This window comes from Natator depressus, chromosome 3, assembly GCF_965152275.1.
Source record: "Natator depressus isolate rNatDep1 chromosome 3, rNatDep2.hap1, whole genome shotgun sequence".
NCBI lineage: Eukaryota > Metazoa > Chordata > Testudines > Cheloniidae > Natator > Natator depressus.
The window spans coordinates 20,357,664-20,377,112 of NC_134236.1; the positions used below are offsets into that span (position 1 = coordinate 20,357,664).

The 19,449-nt window shown below is 43.5% G+C and overlaps 1 protein-coding gene across 2 annotated transcripts in view; it reads left to right on the top strand.

The window, feature by feature from the left end:
• The window catches only part of ATAD2B (ATPase family AAA domain containing 2B), a 170,917-nt gene that overhangs the window by 83,572 nt on the left and 67,896 nt on the right, over positions 1 to 19,449 (top strand). For both annotated transcript variants that reach the window (XM_074947518.1, XM_074947519.1), the window contains exons 17-18: positions 14,619 to 14,751; positions 18,788 to 18,974. In XM_074947518.1, the coding sequence (XP_074803619.1) occupies positions 14,619 to 14,751; positions 18,788 to 18,974 (320 nt within the window). The remainder of the gene's footprint in view (positions 1 to 14,618; positions 14,752 to 18,787; positions 18,975 to 19,449) is intronic.

Consider the following 19,449-nt stretch of genomic DNA (forward strand, 5'->3'; position numbering starts at 1 on the left):
TGCTTCTTGCCACAAGCCTATGCCTGTGAGTGACCCCCATTCCAGCTACCTTCAGTGCTTGGGGGAAGCTCATGTGTAGGAGCGCTGCAAGATCTGCAAAGACTTCAGGCCCCACACCAAAAAGGGTATAGACGCTAGATTCAGATTTATCCTCATGGAGACAGCATTTCAACCTCCCTCGCAGCTGGGTCACTCAGACTTGGCACTGAGTACTTCAGCCTCAGTAAGGAGTGCCCCGTCTACTCTTCAGGAAACTAAGCACCATTCCTTATCCCCGGTCATCCCCAGTGCCGAGGAAAAGTGCTCCAGTGAGGGACTTTGGCACTGCTCTCCATCACTGGTGCCAAGAAAGAAGCAGAAAAAGACCAACAGAGGTCGATTCCCCCAACCCTGAGCACAGAGATACTAGTAGAGTGCGACCTGCGTCAGGCCGCTCTGTGTCTTTAACAATTCTCCATTGACTCTGGCCGGGGAATGCGTACCATTGACTCTGGCACCGATGAATTCTCCACTACAGGAGAGCCACTGGAGCGCCACTACATGGGTGGTACCGTCAATGCCAGAGGCATTTCAGGCAGCAAGAGATTTACTCTCTCTACCGGTACCGCCATTCCCAGCCGTACAGGAGCTGTCAGCAGCAGCACCGGCTGCCATGGCACCAAAGGCTTCAAGTGCCTTCAAAGGGGAAACGGGCCATGATGGCCCAGCCCCAATTTCCTCCCTCCTGGCACTACTTGCTGGCACTGGTCGGCACTGCTCCACCCTGGCCTCCAGGAAGGGAATCTTCAGAAACTGACTTGGATGCAGAGTCATACATCTCTTGCAGGAGCCGGCACTGTCACTCCAGGTGGTATTACCCAACCATAGACCTGAGCCAAGGCATCCCACTCATGGCCTGGCCACCAGGACAGTGGCAGATACCAGTATAGTGGCCTTTCTGGAACCCCTGGGCTTTTCCTCTGATGCAAGGGTCACATTCCAGAAGGTCATACTCTGGTGTCAGAGTCCAGAGCACCACTTCTCGTGGAGCAGGATCCAGGCTCTGGTACCAAGACTGGTGCCAAATATCAACACCTGACACCACGAGACCTGTTTGGTGCCATGGGTGAAGAACAGTATCTGCCTCCTCTCAAGATGAAGCTGTCGCGGGAGCAGACATAACACCATCCCAGGACGATTACAAAGCTCATCAAGAGCTTCTCAAGAGAGTAGCTCAAAACCTGGGTATCCAGGTAGAGGAGATCAGGGAGTCCTCCCATGCCCTGGTGGGCATTGTAGCAGTAACAGGATCTTCAAGAGTGGCATTGTCACTAAACAATGCTATTATGGACCCCATTGAGGCATTATGGCAGACCCTAGCGTCCCTCCAGCCTATGGCAAAGAAAACGGAAAAGAAATAATTTATCTCAGCTAAGAGGTGCGAATTCCTTTATACACCTCTACCACAACCTTTGGTTGTGTCAGCAGCCAGTGAGCGGGAATGACAGTCAGCAGGTGCCAAGGCCAAGGATGCCAAAAAATTAGACCACTTTGGCAAAAAGATCTATTCAACATGTGGCCTTCAGGTCAGGATTGCAAATCAGCAAGTGTTCCTGAGCAGGTATGATTTCAACCTCTGGGACTCTGTGTTGAAATTTAAGGAGTTACTACCAAAGGAGTCCAGGTGAGAATTTGCAGCTCTCATGGAGGAAGGCAAATCTGTGGCAAGGGCATCCCTGCAAGCAGCCTTAGATGCCATGGACTCTGCAACTCAATCCATGGCTTCAGTGGTGGCAATGCAAAGCTCTGGGCTTCAATCGTCGGATCTACAGCATGAGGTTCAACAGTCATCAGAGGACCTTCCTTTCGAGGGTACGTCGCTCTTTTCTGAACAGACAGACTCCAAGCTGCACAGCCTAAAGGACTCAAGGCCATTCTGAAGTCCTTAGGGCTTTATACATTGGCACCCTTGAGGAAAGGTGATGATAACCCTCAGCCGGTTCCTCGTTTCTTCCCACCACCCACCTGGTAAGATTACAATAGGAGGAGGAGCAGAGGCTTTAGGAGAAGACTTCTGCCCCAATCCTGGTCCTCACCTGCCTTCCTTCCCCCCCCGGCCCCCCCCACACACACTCTGAGGGGTCTAAGCAGCCCTTTTGATCGGACACTCAAGGATGACGTACAAGGACAGAACTGGGATCCAAATTCCCTAGTTTTTGTGGACCATTTATCCCATTTCTATCGGGTGTGGGCCCGTATTACCTGTTTTCTAGGTGCTACTCACGATAGCACTGGGCTACACCCTTCAGTTTAGTTTTCCGCCTCCCCATCTCTCTTTAGGGACCCTTTTGAGCCAAGAGGTGCAGTCATTCCTAAGGGTGGGATCTACGGCGGAGGCTTCACCGAAGTTAAGGAGCTGCGGGGTTCTATTCCCATTATTTCCTAATTTTGAAAGCCAACGGCAATCTCAGACCGATTCCAGATCTGCGAAAGGTCAGTAGTTTCATGAAGAAGCTAAAGTTCCGCATGGTCTCCTTGGTTTCCATCATCCCCTCCCTGGAACCGGGGGATTGGTGTGCTGCCCTCAATTTAAAGGATGCTTACTTCCATATCTCAATCTTTCAAGGATACAGAAAGTTCCTCAGGTTCATTGTGAACCAAGTGCGCTACCAATTTGCAGTGCTCCCGCTTGGCCTGTCAGCAGCTTCTTGAATGTTCACAAAGTGCATGGCAGTTGTCGCAGCCTTCCTGAAGAGACAAGATTCCCGTCTACTCTTACTTCAATGACTGGCTGATCAGAGGTCAGACCAAGGTCAAGGTGGAGTCCAATGTAAAGTTAATACAGTCAACTTTCCAGGACTTAGGTCTGTTAATAAATGAGAGAGAAGTCTACTCTCTCCTGGGTTCAAAGGATAGAGTTCATTGGGGCAATCTGTGACTCGGTTCAAGCCAGAGCCTTCATCCCAGAAGCATAGTTCCAATTAATAGGGATGCTTATAGAGAGTCTCAGAAATCAACCCATTACCACATCAGGAAACTGCTTGAAGCTCTTGGGCCACATGACATCATGCAACTATGTGATGCAGCATGCGAGACTTAAGTTCAGACCCCTCCAGGGGTGGGTGGCATCTGTATACTCACCAAGCTGACACCACTTAGACACAGTCATCACAGTTCCCCCATCAGTGATTGCATCCCTCCATTGGTGGCTGGATCTGCTGGCAGTGTGTGTAGGAGTCCCATTCTCAAGACCCCAACCATCAGTGTCTCTTGTCACAAACATTTCACCAATGAGCTGGGGGGAGCTCACTTGGGGTCCCTCGGAATGCAAGGCCTCTGGTCTCTGGAAGAGCTCTTGTTGTGCATCAATGCCAGGGAGCTCAGGGCGGTTTGCTGGGCCTGCCAGACATTTCAACCCCATGTGGAGGGCAAGTACGTGTCACAAACTACACAACAGTGATGTTTTATATCATTGGGTAGGGAGGAGTGCGCTCCTTTCACCTGTGCCAGGAAGCACTTTGCTTGTGGGAATTCTGCATAGCTCCCTCGATCCTCCTATCTGCCAGAATCTCAGAATGAGCTAGCGGATCAGATCAGCAGGTCGTTCTCCAACCACAAGTGGTCCATCCATCCATATGTTGTGAAAGCCATTTTCCAGAAGTGGGTAATCTCTAGATAGATCTGTTCGCAACGAAGTACAACAGGAAGTATCCTCAGTTATGTTCCTTCCTGGGTCAGAGCCCTGGGTCTCTCGCAGATTACTTCTTCCTTCCTTGGATGGGTCATCTCTTTTATGCCTTTTCTCCCATTCCTCTCATACACGAGGTTTGCTGAAGATCAGAAGGGACCAAGCACAAGTCATTCTGATAGTCCCGACTTGGCCCCACCAGCACTGTTTCACCACATTCCTAGACCTCTTGGTGTAAACACTAACTAATATGTCTACCTCTGTTTCCAGACCTGATTTCCCAGGACCACGGCCATCTGCATCATCTGAACCTCAAGTCCCTCACAGCCTGGAAGCTTCGTGGCCGAACCCCACAGAGCTAACATGCTCTGCACTTCGTGAGGATGCTTTTAGGAAGCAGAGGACCCTTCACTAGAGCCACTTACTTGGCAAAGTGGAAAAGGTTTTTGATCTGGTTTACACAGTAGTGTCTCACCTACACAATCAACAGTACCATTCATTCTAGACTATTTACTCCCCCTGAAACAACATGGGCTAACTGTGTCATCTATTAAGGTCCATCTGGCTGCAATCTTGGCTTTTCACGCATGGGTGAACGACCATTCTGTGTTCTCAAACTCCATCTGTAGTTGGTTTCTTAAGGATATTGAGAGATTATACCTTCAGGTATGGCAACCAATCGCTCCCTGGAATTTCAACCTCGTATTGTCAAGACTGACAGCGCCGCCATTTGAACCATTGGCAATGTGCTCTCTGCTCTTCCTATCCTGCAGTTGTGGCCTTCATGATGGCCATTACTTCTGCAAGAAGGGTCTCGGAGATCCGGGCTCTCACTTCAGAACCACTTTACATGGTATTCTTCAAGGAGAAGGTCCAATTGCTTCCACATCCAGCCTTCCTTCCAAAGGTGGTTTCACAGTTCCATAGTAACCAGGATATCTTACTACCGGTCTTCTATCCAAAACCACATGCCAACAGAGAGGATCAGAGTCTCCATTTACTGGATGTCAAATGTGCACTAGCCGCCTACCTAGAAAGGACTAAATCATTTTGGAAATCTACTCAACTATTCATGGCCATTGCATGCAGGGTGGTGAAAGGTCTCCCAGTCTCAGCCCAGAGAATTTCCTGTATCCGCATGTGCTACGATCTGTCAAAGGTTCCTGCCCTGACAGCACGTTCCGCAAGGGCCCAAGCATCTTTGGCAGCTTTCATGGTACAAGTTCTGTCCTAGAAGGACAGTTGTAGAACGGCAAAGTGGTCATCATTTCATACTTTCACATCTCACTGTGCCATCACCTAACAAGCTAGAAACGATGCCGGATTTGGCCAAGCAGTATTGCAATCAGTGTGCCAATAAACTCTGAACCTTCCACCTGCACAACTGCTTGGGAGTCACCAATGTTGGAATGGACATGAGCAAGCACTTGAAGAAAAAATGGTACTAACTGTCTGTAACTGTTGTTCTTTGAGATGTGTTGCTTATGTCCATTCCAACCCCCTCTGCCCCGCTCTGTCAGAGTTAGCTGTCAAGAAAGGGGGGCTGCGGGTTGGTGGGATCCTTTATACCAGAGCACGACCCCGGGGGGCACCAGAGCCAACCTGACGGATACCACTGGAGGAAAAGCTTTCCGGCGGTGGTGCTCGGGGGAAGTGGAAACCTACATTGGAGTGGATATGAGCAACACACACAGAAGAATAGTAGTTACAGAAGGTGAGTAACTTTTTTTTATACGTTTGAGAAAGGGGAGCCAATGGCAGGATTAAAAGAAAAGGGTGATACTGTCAAAATGACAGGCTAGGAAAATGATGTTTGCAGCAGGATTTTGAATGGCTGTGAGTGGGGGAAGCAGCATTTTGAATGGATGTGTGTAGTTGCATTTGTCAAGGCAAGAGAAGAGGATGTTGCAGTAACCGAGACACAAGATGATGAGAACCTGCACAAGAATTTTAGCTGTCTGCATGTATAGGATAGGCCATGTCTTAGAGATGCTGTGTAGCAAGAATCTGCAAGATTTAAACACACAGGATGTGAGGATCTAGAGAGGTCTTGGGTCGAAGATGAATCTAGGTTATGGGCCTGAATGACAAAGTATGGTGTTACTGTCCACAGTAATTTAGAAGGGACAGGGACAGCTTAGGTGGGGGAAGATTAAGATTTCTGTTTAAACTATGTTGAACTTGAGCTGACGTGATATCCACAAGGAAATGTCAGAGAAACAGGCTGAGATTTTAGTTTGGACAGAAGGAGGCATATCTGGAGGGGAGAGAGAGAGAGTAGATGAATTTGTGTTTGTGAATGAGATTACTATTGTGGGGATGGGATAAGACTATGTCAAAGTAACTCTGGCAGCTCCTGGCCCTGGTGCTGAGTCCCTGCTGTCTGGGAAGAGATATACGGGTAAGAGGTAGAGCTCCCCAGTCACACTTCCCATTGTTGGTGAAGGGGTGAGTCCAGGCTGCAATGAAGTGTCTGTGGCAGTGCCTGGTCAGGCGCTTAGTTATGTTCAAGCAATGACCCACGTCATTTCTTGAAAGTTAGTTACTGGCAGGAGTAGTTGAGAATTTCAGCCCTTATTGTTTGCTTACTTTAACATACGCTTAGTACTTTTTAGTGTTATTACAGAATCTGAAAAGGCGCATGGTAATATATTTACTTTATGAATGGATATGGATAAACCAAAATGCAGAGAAATAATGACTTGCACAATGTCACAAAGCAAGTGAGTGACAGAGCCATGAATCCTGGAGTTCTGACTTCTAGTTCCCTACTCTAGAGCAGTCTCTGGCTTGAATTACTTAAGTTCTTCTCCAGAGCTTCCTTAACAAACCCAGTTATTAACCTCCAGGAAATAGCCACCTTAGAACCCATTTGTTATTGATACTCTTACGAGAAAAGCATCACTCTTTTTGTCATGTTTTTTCAAAGTCTGTGTGGTGTTGCTTTTGCTCTGGTGCTGGCACTTTCCAAGCAGTCAATGACAAAAAGTTTGTTCTAAAGACTCCTTTATGCTTATTGGCTAAATGGTCTATATATTTGTTTGTTTTCCTTCCTACTGATCTCTCCTTATTTTTACTAAAGAGAGTTTGGAAGTTTTCATTGAGCTTGAGTATTAGTCATAAACAGATAGAATCATAGAAAAGTTGGGCTGGTAGGGAGCTCAAGAAGTTACCAAGTCCAGCGTCCTGCACTGAGACAGGACCAAGTGAACCTAGACCATCCCGGACAGGTGTTTGTCAAGCATGTTCTTAAAAACATCCAGTGATGGGAATTCTGCACACTCCCTCAGCAGCCTGTTCCAGAGTGTAAGTACCCTTATAATTAGAAAGTTTTTCCTAATATCTAACCTAAATCTTCCTTGCTGCAGATTAAGCTGATTACTTCTTCTCTGGGACATGGAGAACAATTAATCACCGTTCTCTTTTATAACACCATTCTCTTTTATATATTTGAAGACTGTTATCAGGTATCCCCTCAGTTTTATTTTCTCAAGGCTAAACCTGCACATTTTAAAATCTTTCCTGAGAGGTCAGGTTTTCTAAACCATTTACCATGTTGCTGTTCTCCTCTGGGCTGTCTCTAATTTGTCCATATCTTTCCCAAAAGTGTGGCACCCAAAATTGGACACAGAACTCCAGCTGAGGTCTAACTAGTGCTGAGCAGAGTGGGACAGTTACCTCCCGTGTCTTACATTTGACCCTCGTGGGGTGCCAGGCTTCAGCCTGAGCCTGAACATCTACACTGCAATTTAACAGCCCAATAACCTGAGCCTATGAGCCTGAGTCAGCTGATGGGCCAGCCACAGGTGTTTAATTGCAGTGTAGACATACCCTAAAATCAAGATATATCCTGTCTACTGCTTTACTCCATGCACTAGGCCAGTAACCCTGTCAAAGAAGGAAATTAGGTTGCTTTGGCAAGATTTGTTCTTGACAGATCCATGCTGGCTACTCCTAACCCTAGTATCTTCTAGGTGCTTACAAATTGATTGTTTAATAGTTTGTTGCAGTATCTCTCCAGGTATGAAAGTTAGGCTGATTGGTCTGAAATTCCCTGTGTGTTCTTTGTTCCCCTTTTAAAAGATGGGTACTGTGTTCCCTTCACCAGTTCTCTGGGACATCATCTGTCCTTCATTGAGTTCTTGAAGATAATTGCCAGTAGTGCTGAGATTAGTTCAGCTAGTTCCTTAATTACCCTAGGATGAATTTCATCAGGCCTTGCCAACTTGAATACATCAAACATATCTAAACATTCTTTAACCTGTTTTTCCCTATTTTGGGTTGTGTTTCTTCACCATTGAAGTTAATATTGTGTTGAGTATCTGGTCACTATTGGATGAAAACCAAGATCCACTTCAATTTAGGCTTAAATAGTTTCTCTTAACCTTTATTTTGTATGTTTTAGGACAGCGCTATTATTACCTATACATTACCCCCGCTGTTTCTCAGATGTTCTTGTCAACTGCTGGAAATGGCCCACCTTGATTATCACCTCAAAAGGTTCTCCCCCCCACCCCCCGGTTGGTAATAGATCACCTTACCTGATCACTCTCGTTAGGGTGTGTATGGTAAGACCCATTGTTTCATGTTCTCTGTGTATATAAATATCCCCACTGTATTTTCTACTGAATGCATCCGATGAAGTGAGCTGTAGCGCACGAAAGCTTATGCTCAAATAAATTTGTTAGTCCTAAGGTGCCACAAGTCCTCCTTTTCTTTTTGCGGATACAGACTAACACGGCTGCTACTCTGAAACATATCTTACAATAGTTATCCTTCTTATTGGTCTGTTTTTGTTTGGGATTTTTGGCTTGTCTTGTTGGTTGGGGAGACACTCTGCTTTACCCTATTTGCACAGACCAAAGATTTTACAACTAAGACACTCAAACCAGGTTTCATGGTTTACACAACCCTGAAGCTGTTTCAGTTAATTTCTGAAATGATGTATCAGCAGAGTCACATTCAAAATTTAAAGATTCCTTTACAGTCTTATAATAATATGTATATATAATATTAATTTCTCTAACAATTCATTACACAGTTTTCTAACATACTATTAACCATTTTAGCAAAATAGGCATTAAACATTTCAGCTTCTTTGATGTAATCAGTTAGCTCTCTTTGCCCACTAAATGCAGGACCTGCACTCTCCTTTGTCATTCTCTTGATCCTAATGTCTTTGAAGAACATCATTTTCTTGTCTTATGTCCCTCACAAGTTGTAACTCATGTTGTGCCTTAGCCATTCTGATTTGGTCCCTACATTCTAATGCTATTCTTTTGTACTCCATCGTAGCACTTTGTCCATATTTCCACTTTTTGTAGGATTCCTTTTTGATTTACAGGTCATTTAAGAGCTCCTGATGGAGCCATATTGGCATCTTACTATTCTTCCTGTCTTTCTTTTGCATTGGGATGGTTTGCAGTTTTGCCTTTAACGTGGTCTCATTGTGCTCGGCTGACCTCCTTTCCCTTAGATTTTGTCTCCATGGAACCTTACCTACTAATTCTCTGAGTTTGTTAAAGTCTGCTTTTTTGAAGTCCATTGTTCTTATTCTGTTGCTCTCATTCCTTCCTTTACTTAGAATCATGAAATCTGGCATTTCATGATCACTTTCACCCATATTGCTTTCCACCTTCAGATTCGTAACCAATTCCTCCCTGTTGGTCAGAATGAAGTCTACACAATGGCCATCCCACTCGTTTCTTCCTCCACTTTTTGTTTCAGAAAGTTATCCCCAATACATTGCAAGAACTTATTGGACATTTTGTGTTCTGCCAACAGATGTCTAGGTAGTGTTCCCCATTAGTACCAAGTCTTTTGTGTTTTGGGTATTTCTGTTTGTTGTAGAAATGTCTCATCCACTTCCCCTTCTTGATTTGGTGGTCTGAGGTATACCCATACCATGACATCACCCTTAATTTTTCACTCCTTTTATCTTTATCCAGAGACTTTCAACTGTTCTGCTTCTCACCTCCTTCTGGACCTCAGAACAAGTGTATATTATCCTTGATGTATAATGCAACATTTCCTTTTTTTTTATCCCGCCCGAAGAAGCAATTCTTCTGGTATATGTTGCTGTTAGTAGTTTTAAATGCATTTTGGATAAGTTGATTAAAGGTTCTTTGTAGGTATTTCATCTTTGAATGTGTGAGAACCTAAGTTTCTTTTGAAATTTCATCCATGAAAATTTCTTTTGAAATTTTAGGGCTTATCTACACTTAAGCGGCTCACCTGTACTGATACCGTTGTGCTGTTTCAGCGAACACACTACCTATGCCAACAGGAGGGCTTCTCCCATCAGTGTAGGTGATCCACCTCCCTGAGAGGTGGTAGCTAAGTTGACAGGAGAAGCCCTCCTGTCGACATAGCACTGTCTGCACCGGGAATTAGGTCTGTTTAACTGGTTTCAGAGTAGCAGATGTGTTAGTCTGTATCCGCAAAAAGAAAAGGAGTACTTGTGGCACCTTAGAGACAGACAAATTTATTTCAGCATAAGCTTTCGTGAGCTACAGCTCACTTCATCGGATAGATGTAGTGGAAAATACAGTGGGGAGATTTTATATGCACAGAGAACATGAAACAATGGGTGTTACCATACAAACTGTAATGAATGTGATCAGGTAAGGTGAGCTATTACCAGCGGGGGGGACCTTTTGTAGTGATAATCAAGGTGGGCCATTTCCAGCAGTTGACAAGAACGTGTGAGGAACAGTAGGGGGTGAAAATAGTTTTACTTTGTGTAATGACACATACACTCCCAGTCTTTATTCAATCCTAAGTTAATGGTGTCCAGTTTGCAAATTAATTCCAATTCAGCAGTCTCTCATTGGAGTCTGTTTTTGAAGTTATTTTGTTGAAGAATTGCCACTTTTAGGTCTGTAATCGAGTGACCAGAGATTGAAGTGTTCTCCGACTGGTTTTTGAATGTTATAATTCTTGACGTCTGATTTGTGTCCATTTATTTTTTTACGTAGAGACTGTCCGGTTTGGCCAATGTACATGGCAGAGGGGCATTGCTGACACATGATGGCATATATCACATTGGTAGATGTGCAGGTGAACGAGTCTCTGATAGTGTGGCTGATGTGATTAGGCCCTATGATGGTGTCCCCTGAATAGATATATGGTCACAGTATGTGGATTTTTCAGTCTTCTGAATGATTTAGTTATACTGACATAGGTTGCTAGTATAGACCAAGTGTCATCCAGTTAAGCCAAAGAAAAGATTGAATGTTAAGTGCAGTCTGCATAAAAAGCAGCAAAATCCATTTTGATGTGGAAATGGCAGAAGTGCTAAATGACTTTTTTGTTTCCGTTTTCACCAGAAAGGTTAGCAAAGATTAGTAGCAACTGGACGTTTAATATAGTGGATGCTAGTGAAAATGAAATCGGATCAGAGGCTATCATAGGAAACAAGTGAAAAATTACTTAGACAAGTTAGATGTCTTCAACTCACCAGGGCCTGGTGAAATACATCCTAGAATACTCAAGGAGCTGACTGGGGAGATATCTAAGTCATTAGCTATTATTAAGGCTACGTTTTAGTCATGGGTATATTTAGTAAAAGTCAAACAAAAATTCATGGCCCGTGACCTGTCCATGACTTGTGCTGTATACCCCTGATTAAATCTTGGGGGGTGGGTGGTGCAACGGGGGGTGGCCCGGGGCATGCTGTGGGCACTTGGGGGAGTGGCAAGTGTACAGCCCAGGACCCCCACTGATGCTGGGGTGGGGGCGGAGCTGGCAGGCTCCCTACCTGGCTCCATGCCTCCCTGGAAGTGGCAACATCCCTTTCCCTCAGCTTCTAGGCAGAGGCACGGCCAGGCAGCTCTGTGCGCTGCCTCCTCCACCAGCATTGGCTCCACAGTTCCCATTGGCCTAGGAGCTGAGGTATGTCCTTTCCGGGGACCTCCCCCCAAGCTAAGCACTACCCAGAGCCCTCACCCCCTCCTGTGCCCCAACCACCAGCCCTGAGCCCCCTCCCACACCCAAATTCCTGCTGCTGCTGGGGGAGGGGGGGCACGGTGACCCAAGACTGCCCCAGCAGCAGCCAGTGTGATTAGCCCAGGGGCTGCCTGAGCTGCTCAGGCGACCCCCAGGCCAGCCTCATCGGCCCCTACAGAGGTCCTGGAAAGTAACAGAATCCGTGACCTCTGTGGCAAACTTGCAGCCTTAGCAATTATCTTCAAAAAGTCATGGAAGAGAGGAGAGATTCCAGAGGACTGGAGAAGGGCAAATAGTGCCCTTCTATAAAAAGGGAAATAAGGACAACCCGGGGAATTACAGACCAGTCAGCTTAACTTCAGTACCCGGAAAAATAATGGAGCAAATAATTAAGTAATCAATTTGTAAACATCTAGAAGATAATAAGATAAGTAACAGTCAGCATGGATTTGTCAATAACAAATTATGTTAAACCAACCTAATAGCTTTCTTTGACAGAGTAACAAGTCTTCTGGATAGTGGGGAAGTGGTAGATATGGTATATCTTGACTTCAGTAAGCTGTTTGATACTGTCTTGCATGACTTTTTCATAAACCAGGGAAATACAATCTAGATGATGGTGCACTCTAAGGTGGGTGAATAACTGGCTGGAAAACTGTTCCCAGAGAGTAGTTATCAGAAGTTCACAGTCATGCTGGAAGGATGTAAGAAGTGGGGTCCGCAGGGATCAGTTCTGGGTCCTGTTCTCTTCAATATCATCATCAATGATTTAGATAATGGCATAGAGAGTTCACTTATAACATTTGTGGGTGATATCCAGCTGGGAGAGGTTGCAAGTGCTTTGGAGGATAGGATTAAAAATCCAAATGATCTGGACAAACTGGAGGAAATGGTCCGAAATAAATAGGATGAAATTCAATAAGGACAAACGCAAAGTACTCCATTTAGGCAGGAACAATCAGTTGCGCACACACAAAATGGAAAATGATTGCCTAGGAGGGAGTACTGCAGAAAGGGATCTGGGGGTCATAGTGGATCGCAAACTAAAGTATAACAATATTGCAAAAAAAGTGAACATTGTTCTGGGATGCATTAGCACGAGTGTTGTAAGGAAGACAGAAGAAGTAATTCTTCCACTCTACTCTGTGCTGATTAGGCCTCAAGTGGAGTATTGTGTCCAGTTCTGGATGCCCGAGGTGCACAAATTGAAGAAAGTCCAGAGAAGAGCTGCAAACGTGATTAAAGATCTAGAAAACATGACCTATGAGGGAAGATTGAAAAAATTGGGTTTGTTTAATCTGGAGAAGAGAAGGCTGAGAAAGGGACAGGATAACAGTTTTCAGGTACATAAAAGGTTGTTACAAAGAGGAGGGAGAAAAATTCTTCTCCTTAATCTCTGAGGATAAAACAAGAGGCAATGGGCTTAAATTGCAGCAAGGGCAGTTTAGGTTGGACATTAGGAAAAACTTCCAAACTGTTACAGTGGTTAAGCCCTGGAATAAATTGCCCAGGGAGGTTGTGGAATCTCCATCATTTGAGATTTTTAAGAGCAGTTTGGACAAATACTTGTCAGGGATGGTTTAGATCAAGAGCGGCCAAACGTACTGACCCTCCGAGCCACTTACAATAATCTTCAGAAGTTTGAGAGCTGCAAGACATGCACAACCTGCGCCACAGGGCAGCGCCTGTCGTGATGTGGGGCTTCTTCCCTGGTACACCCCACCTGGGCTAAAGACCCAAGACCTCCCTCCCTGCAGGGCAGAAGCCTTTAATCCCACCACCCCACCACAGGAGAAAAACCCCTAGTCCCACCACCCCACTGCAGGGCAGAAGCCCCTAGCTCCCCCTTGCCCAGTCTTGTAGGTGGAGCATGGTGGGAGTATGGGGGAGGCTCTGGGAGCCACAGTTTGGCCGTGCCTGGTTTAGATAATACTTAGTCCTGCCATGAGTGCAGGGGACTGGACTAGATGACCTCTTGAGGGCCCTTCCAGTCCTACAGTTCTGTGATTCTACATGTAATAGTTTTAAATATTGTGCTCATATGCCACATTCCAGTTGATTGTTAGCATAAGTAAGTGATGTCTAGAATTGTTTTTCTCTGTTGTTTGATTTTGAATGACAGCTACTTGGTATATGCTTGCCAGTTTAATTCCAGTTTAACAATGTTGGTTTTCACTTTGTCATCCCTGTTTGTCTTGAATTAATTTGGAATGTAGATTTCCAGTCATGCTGGAAATGACTTTTCTGATTGGCTCCATGTGCTCATGGTTTTTCAGTTTACTTTCTTGCATAGTCTTTCTTCTCTGTTGTGTTCAGTCTTAACTTTCATTTAAGAAGCCCTGTATGAAAGATAGTTAAATTCAGTAGCTGAGAATGACTTGTTGTTGAAGGAATCAAAAATAGATTAAGACCCCAGGATATGAAAACAAAGTTGACTTGAATTGACATTGACCATTTTGATATTCTTTATCAAATTTGTGTGATAGAAACACGTTCCCAAACATAAGTTGTCCGCTTTATCGCTAGGAAAAATATTGAAATATGAAGTATACTTCTGAAATTTTGGGGGCTTATTTATTATACACAATTATGCCTAGTCAAAGGAAGTTCAAATCAATAACTTAACGATTGAATCTGGCATCAAAATAAATCAAGAGAAAGCATTTTGTAATGAGTTAAACCAGCAATTTTATTTATTGTAATACACAGCTTATTTTTGTATCTTTATGGTTATGAAAATGGCAAGGTGCTTGATAGTAAAAGGGCATTTGAATTTCTGACTAAACTCTGTATTTTAACACATTCTTGGTAGTACTGGTTACTGAAATCACGTGTAGTAATTTCTTAGACATACCTTCTGATATTTAGACACATACTTCCTGAAGTGGGAAGAATATATTAAACTTTTTTTAACCAAGCAACTTCCAATGTCTTTTTGTTGTTTGTTGAAGTGTACCAAGAGGTGACAGAACTCTAATATTAATAAACATCTTATTTTGAACAGATGCACCAAGTCTAATATTAGACGATAGTGAGGATGAAAATGCTTCATCAATTTTTGAGACGGGCTGTCACTCAGGATCACCAAAGAAACAATCGTCAGCTGCTATACATAAACCCTACCTTCATTTTACAATGTGAGTATATGCATTTCACTGGGAAATTCATAGGAGATCTGAAACTCTAAGGTCATACACTGCTGTTTTGCACTTAGAGTTCAAAGAAAGGGTTTATAAAGGTGCTTCATGGCAACATCTTCATATTTATATCTAAATGTGCTTAAAATACCAGGATATGTTTATGGAGAGATTTCTGTGTTGAAGCCTTTATGAGCAATTTTCTAAACCATTCACACTCCTGTGAAGTAGTAAGAGTGCATAACTGAGCTGGTTAAACCTGTTTTGCATACTGAGCTCTATTTAGCTTGAAAGTTCTCCTTAGTTTAACTAAAATCTTTTAAATGTTTTATAATGACTTCGTGGTATTACCACCAGCCTATGGGTATTCGAGAGTAGCGTTTGGCCTTTGGTCCATAGCATTTTAAGAATGTAATTTCCATGTTTAGCCCCTGAGATATTTTTCAGATATTAGCTATGGAGATTTTAAACCTGAATCTCCAGCTGTTTTAGTAAGGAAGCAAATATGCTGGTGCATTTTGGAAAATATGAAGTGTGCAACATATTGGCTGCTTTTTCTTACTGAGAAGTAGTATTGAGCTTCAGTGTACCAATATCAGTTATTTATATATGTTTATTGCATTTTTCTGATACTACAAATTAGTTTTTCAGGTCAGATTTCCTTGTACACCTCTACCTCAATATAACGCGACCCGATATAACACGAATTCGAATATAACGCAGTAAAGCAGTGCTCTGGGGGTGGGGCTGCGCGCTCCAGTGGGTCAGTGTGTCTGGCTCCGACACGCTGCTCTGAGTGGCGTGTTAAGGGTGCCGGGCTGGGGCTGAGGGGTTGGATAAGGGGCAGAGGGTCTTGGGGGGCGGAGGGGTTGGATGGTTCGGAGGTTCTGGGGGTGGGACGGTCAGGGAATGGGGGCATTGGATAGGCCGTGGGAGTCCCAGGGGGCAGGGGTGTGGATAGGGGTCGGGGCAGTCAGGGGGCAGGGAGGGGGGGGGTTGGATGGGTCAGGGGTTCTGAGGGGTCAGTCAGGGGGTGGGAAGTGACTATTAATAACAGAAATGCTCGAGGCCAAAGCAAGTTCGATATAACGTGGTTTCACCTATTACACGGTAAGATTTTTTTGGCTCCAGAGGACCGCGTTATGTCAGGGTAGAGGTGTATTTCAAAAAGCCGCCTCTTAATTTTTTCCTCACTCTGTGTGTTTTTCAGTGCTTTTTCTAAGGAAAGTTGCAGAGACATTGTAGGTTAGAATTTGTGTATTAAATTTGGATGAAACGCAACTGTTTATTAAGATGGATGCAGCAACAAAAACCTAGAAATGTTAGTTTTAATATGAATTGTTTAGAGTAATATTTTATATAGAGTCTGTTGATGCCTATTTCACTAAAGAAAATGTGAGGCCAGTCAAGATAGAGCCATCTTGTGGAAGAAAGAAAATTTTTATTTCTGAACAGTGATGCTTAAACAGTATTTGCAGTAACATGAACTTAAAAATAACTGATTAGCTTAAAATAGCATCTTGCTGTTTCCCTCAAGGTACATTGTCAAGCACTGCAGGCCCAAAATTCAGGTTTCAGCTGAAACAAAAGAAAAGAAAAAAGGACACATTTAACTAATTTTTAAATTTCATTATACATTTTTTTTTTTTTGATGGATGGATTTATGACCTTCCCCATCAGATCTGTAAAGCGAAAGACAAGTTTTGTGTATAATGCGTGGCAAGTAGAAAGTGATTGACCCAAAACTTAAACCAAGTAAAATTGAGTAATCTAGTTTCACTCTTCAGTCTGAATGAATTTTAAAGAGTAAACAGAGTAATAAAGAGAAAATTAAATTAATTTTAAAATTTAGCTTTCAAATCAAGTAATACTAATGGGACGAGACACTGCTTTAAACCCCTTTCCCCCCCCAATACCTGGCTAGATTCCTTTAAGATTTTTGCCCTTCAACAAAAATACAAAGTAATTTGATAGACTCACATTTGCAACCTGTAAAGGAGTGTGTGTTCCCAACTGGAAGCTAATTTGTATGAAGTTTGCAATATACCATATATACTCGTTCATTAGCCCGTTCGTTCGCCGACCCCCCAAGATGAATAGGTACAAATAGTAAAAACTGTATGACCCTTTCATAAGCCGACCCTGTATTTCAGAGGTTGGCAGACTTTGGCTCCTGGCCCGTCAGGGTAAGCCATTGGTGGGTCTGGACATTTTGTTTACCTGGAGCGCCCCACTTCCCCCAGCTCCCATTGGCTGGGAACAGTGAACCGCGGCCACAGGGAACTGAGGAGCTCCATGCCTGCAGATGCTCCAGGTAAACAAAATGACAATGTATTAGATATTCAATTCAATGATTTCATAGAGTTTAAAATCATCAAATTTTGGTGTAGGTCTGTTTATAAGCCGACCCCCACTCTTTGATGCGTCATTTTTACCAAAAATATTCGGCTTATGAACAAGTATATATGGTAAATATTAAACTAGATACTAGACCCTAAATCAGTAAGGTGCTTCAGCATTTTCGTAAATCCTTTTAAATCGATGGGACTTAAGAATGTACTTAACTTTAAGAATGTTCTTAAGTGCTTTGCTGAATCTTGGGGTCTTGGCAGTTACAAATGCATTGGCATGAAATAAACAGCCCCTGTGCAATATTTTTAACTCTGAAAACCGACGAGTCAATTTCACTTTGTTCTTAGAGCAAAATTACTTAGATAATTTTATATCTTCACCTACTATCACTTAACACCCCCCCCCGCCCCCCCCGAAAATGAACAGCAAAACTTCCTTTTAGAGAGCTGAAAGGTACTTTGAAGGATGAAAAATATTGTCTTTTTGGTTTTTCTGGGCTGCTAAAAAGTAACCTTTGTTAGCTAAAGCCTTGCTACACACATGACTAAAGCTAGTGTTTATATCCGCATCCAATCCGCAATCCACAAAAATTGTTCGTGGATATCTGTGGATTTGCAGCGTTCTACTAACGGCTGCACAGGTCACTGCGCAGCAGTGACACAGGGCTATGCCAAGCCCCCAACCTCCTATTGCCCCCCACTTCTCCCCAGAGACCTCCTGCCCCACTGCCTGTTCCGCCCCCGTCATATTTCCTTCCCTGCTCTGGGCAGGGAGTGTACAATCCTGGGCCCTTGTATGCAGGGCTGCCCTCACAGTGAGGGATTCAGACACTCCTACGCAGCTGTGGCGGATCTAATGCACACAGACCCAGCCGGGACAGACAGTGGCAACAACTACTCTCTCCACAATGCTTTCCCTTGCTGCCTGCTAGTTTAAAGTACAACTATACCTCTTTCAAAATGGTTCTTGGCTCACTCCCTTCTGAGAGTTTTATAGTTTACCTCCTCCATCCTAACAAGCTGGGGACTACAACTCACAGAATTCCCAGCGGACTATTGCCACATATTGCAGCCCACTGCTGCGTGATTCAGAGAGCCAAGCTGGAGCTTGAGAGCTGGGTGACAGCTGCTCCGTTTGGGCGGGTGTGTGCTGCAGAGCTCTGCACAGATACACAATTTGTATCTGTATCCAAGCTGCAATCCGCAAAAATGCAGTACTCTAAAGCCGCATTTTTAAACACATGCAAACTCTTGTGTGAACCTTTAAATGGATTTAAGAATGATTATATTGATTTAGCTTCTCTTGGTAAGGAATAGATTTAAGACAGTTGATTATAATCTAGGATTGCATCATTTTAATAATACCCACACAGATTTTGCACTGATTAATTAAATCAGTTTCTAATCAGTTACACTGTTGCAGCTGTGTGTATAGAGAAGACCCAAGGTAATCAGTGCTGGAACTGAGGCATGCCAAAGTTAGCACAGTACAATCATTGTAGGATCTCCAGTAGAACATCTCTATTATCATAATAGTTGAGATGACATTTTAAAAAAGTCTAAAAGAATTAAAATTTTAAAAATTACTAAATAAAAGCTGAAACACCAGGAACTCTGTATAGATAAACATATATGTATACATAATGATGCATGGTGATATTTTTAAAATATTACTTCTGTTACAGGTCCGCTTACCACCAGCCAACCTCTTATAGGCCAAGATTACTGCTATCAGGAGAGAGAGGTTCTGGTCAAACTTCTCACCTTGCTCCAGCACTATTGCACTCTCTTGAAAAATTCTCTGTACACAGGCTAGATCTGCCAGCACTTTATTCAGTTAGTGCCAAAACACCTGAAGAATCATGTGCACAGGTGAGTTTACATAATATCTGAGCATCATAGAGCATTGATGCCAGCTCTGGTTTTATTCAAGCTTATTTCCAATAAAGTATGATGTGCACAATTATGGTCTTTTGGATAAAAGACAGTGTGCATGTGCCATTGCAAGCTAAAGCAGAGGAACATTCTAATATGCTAACATTAAAAACCTTTTGTTAAAGTTTTTATAGTTTTATAGTTAGGAATTCTGATTTTTCTGCTGATGCTGCATGTAGATGGCAATGACACTGAATGGATAAACAGTTTTATCTGTCTTGGTAGTCGGTTAACAGCAGAAGGTTCTATATCTGAAGAAGTCATATGTCATCAGTCTCAAAGTCCTGCTTGGGCAGCAGGATGTCTGTGTGACAACTAAGACAAGACATGTAGTCAATTCTGTGTTGAACATTCCTATGTGGAGCAGAACAGAGCCGTTAAAAACAGTTGAGGAGAGTAAACAAAAGTTTTC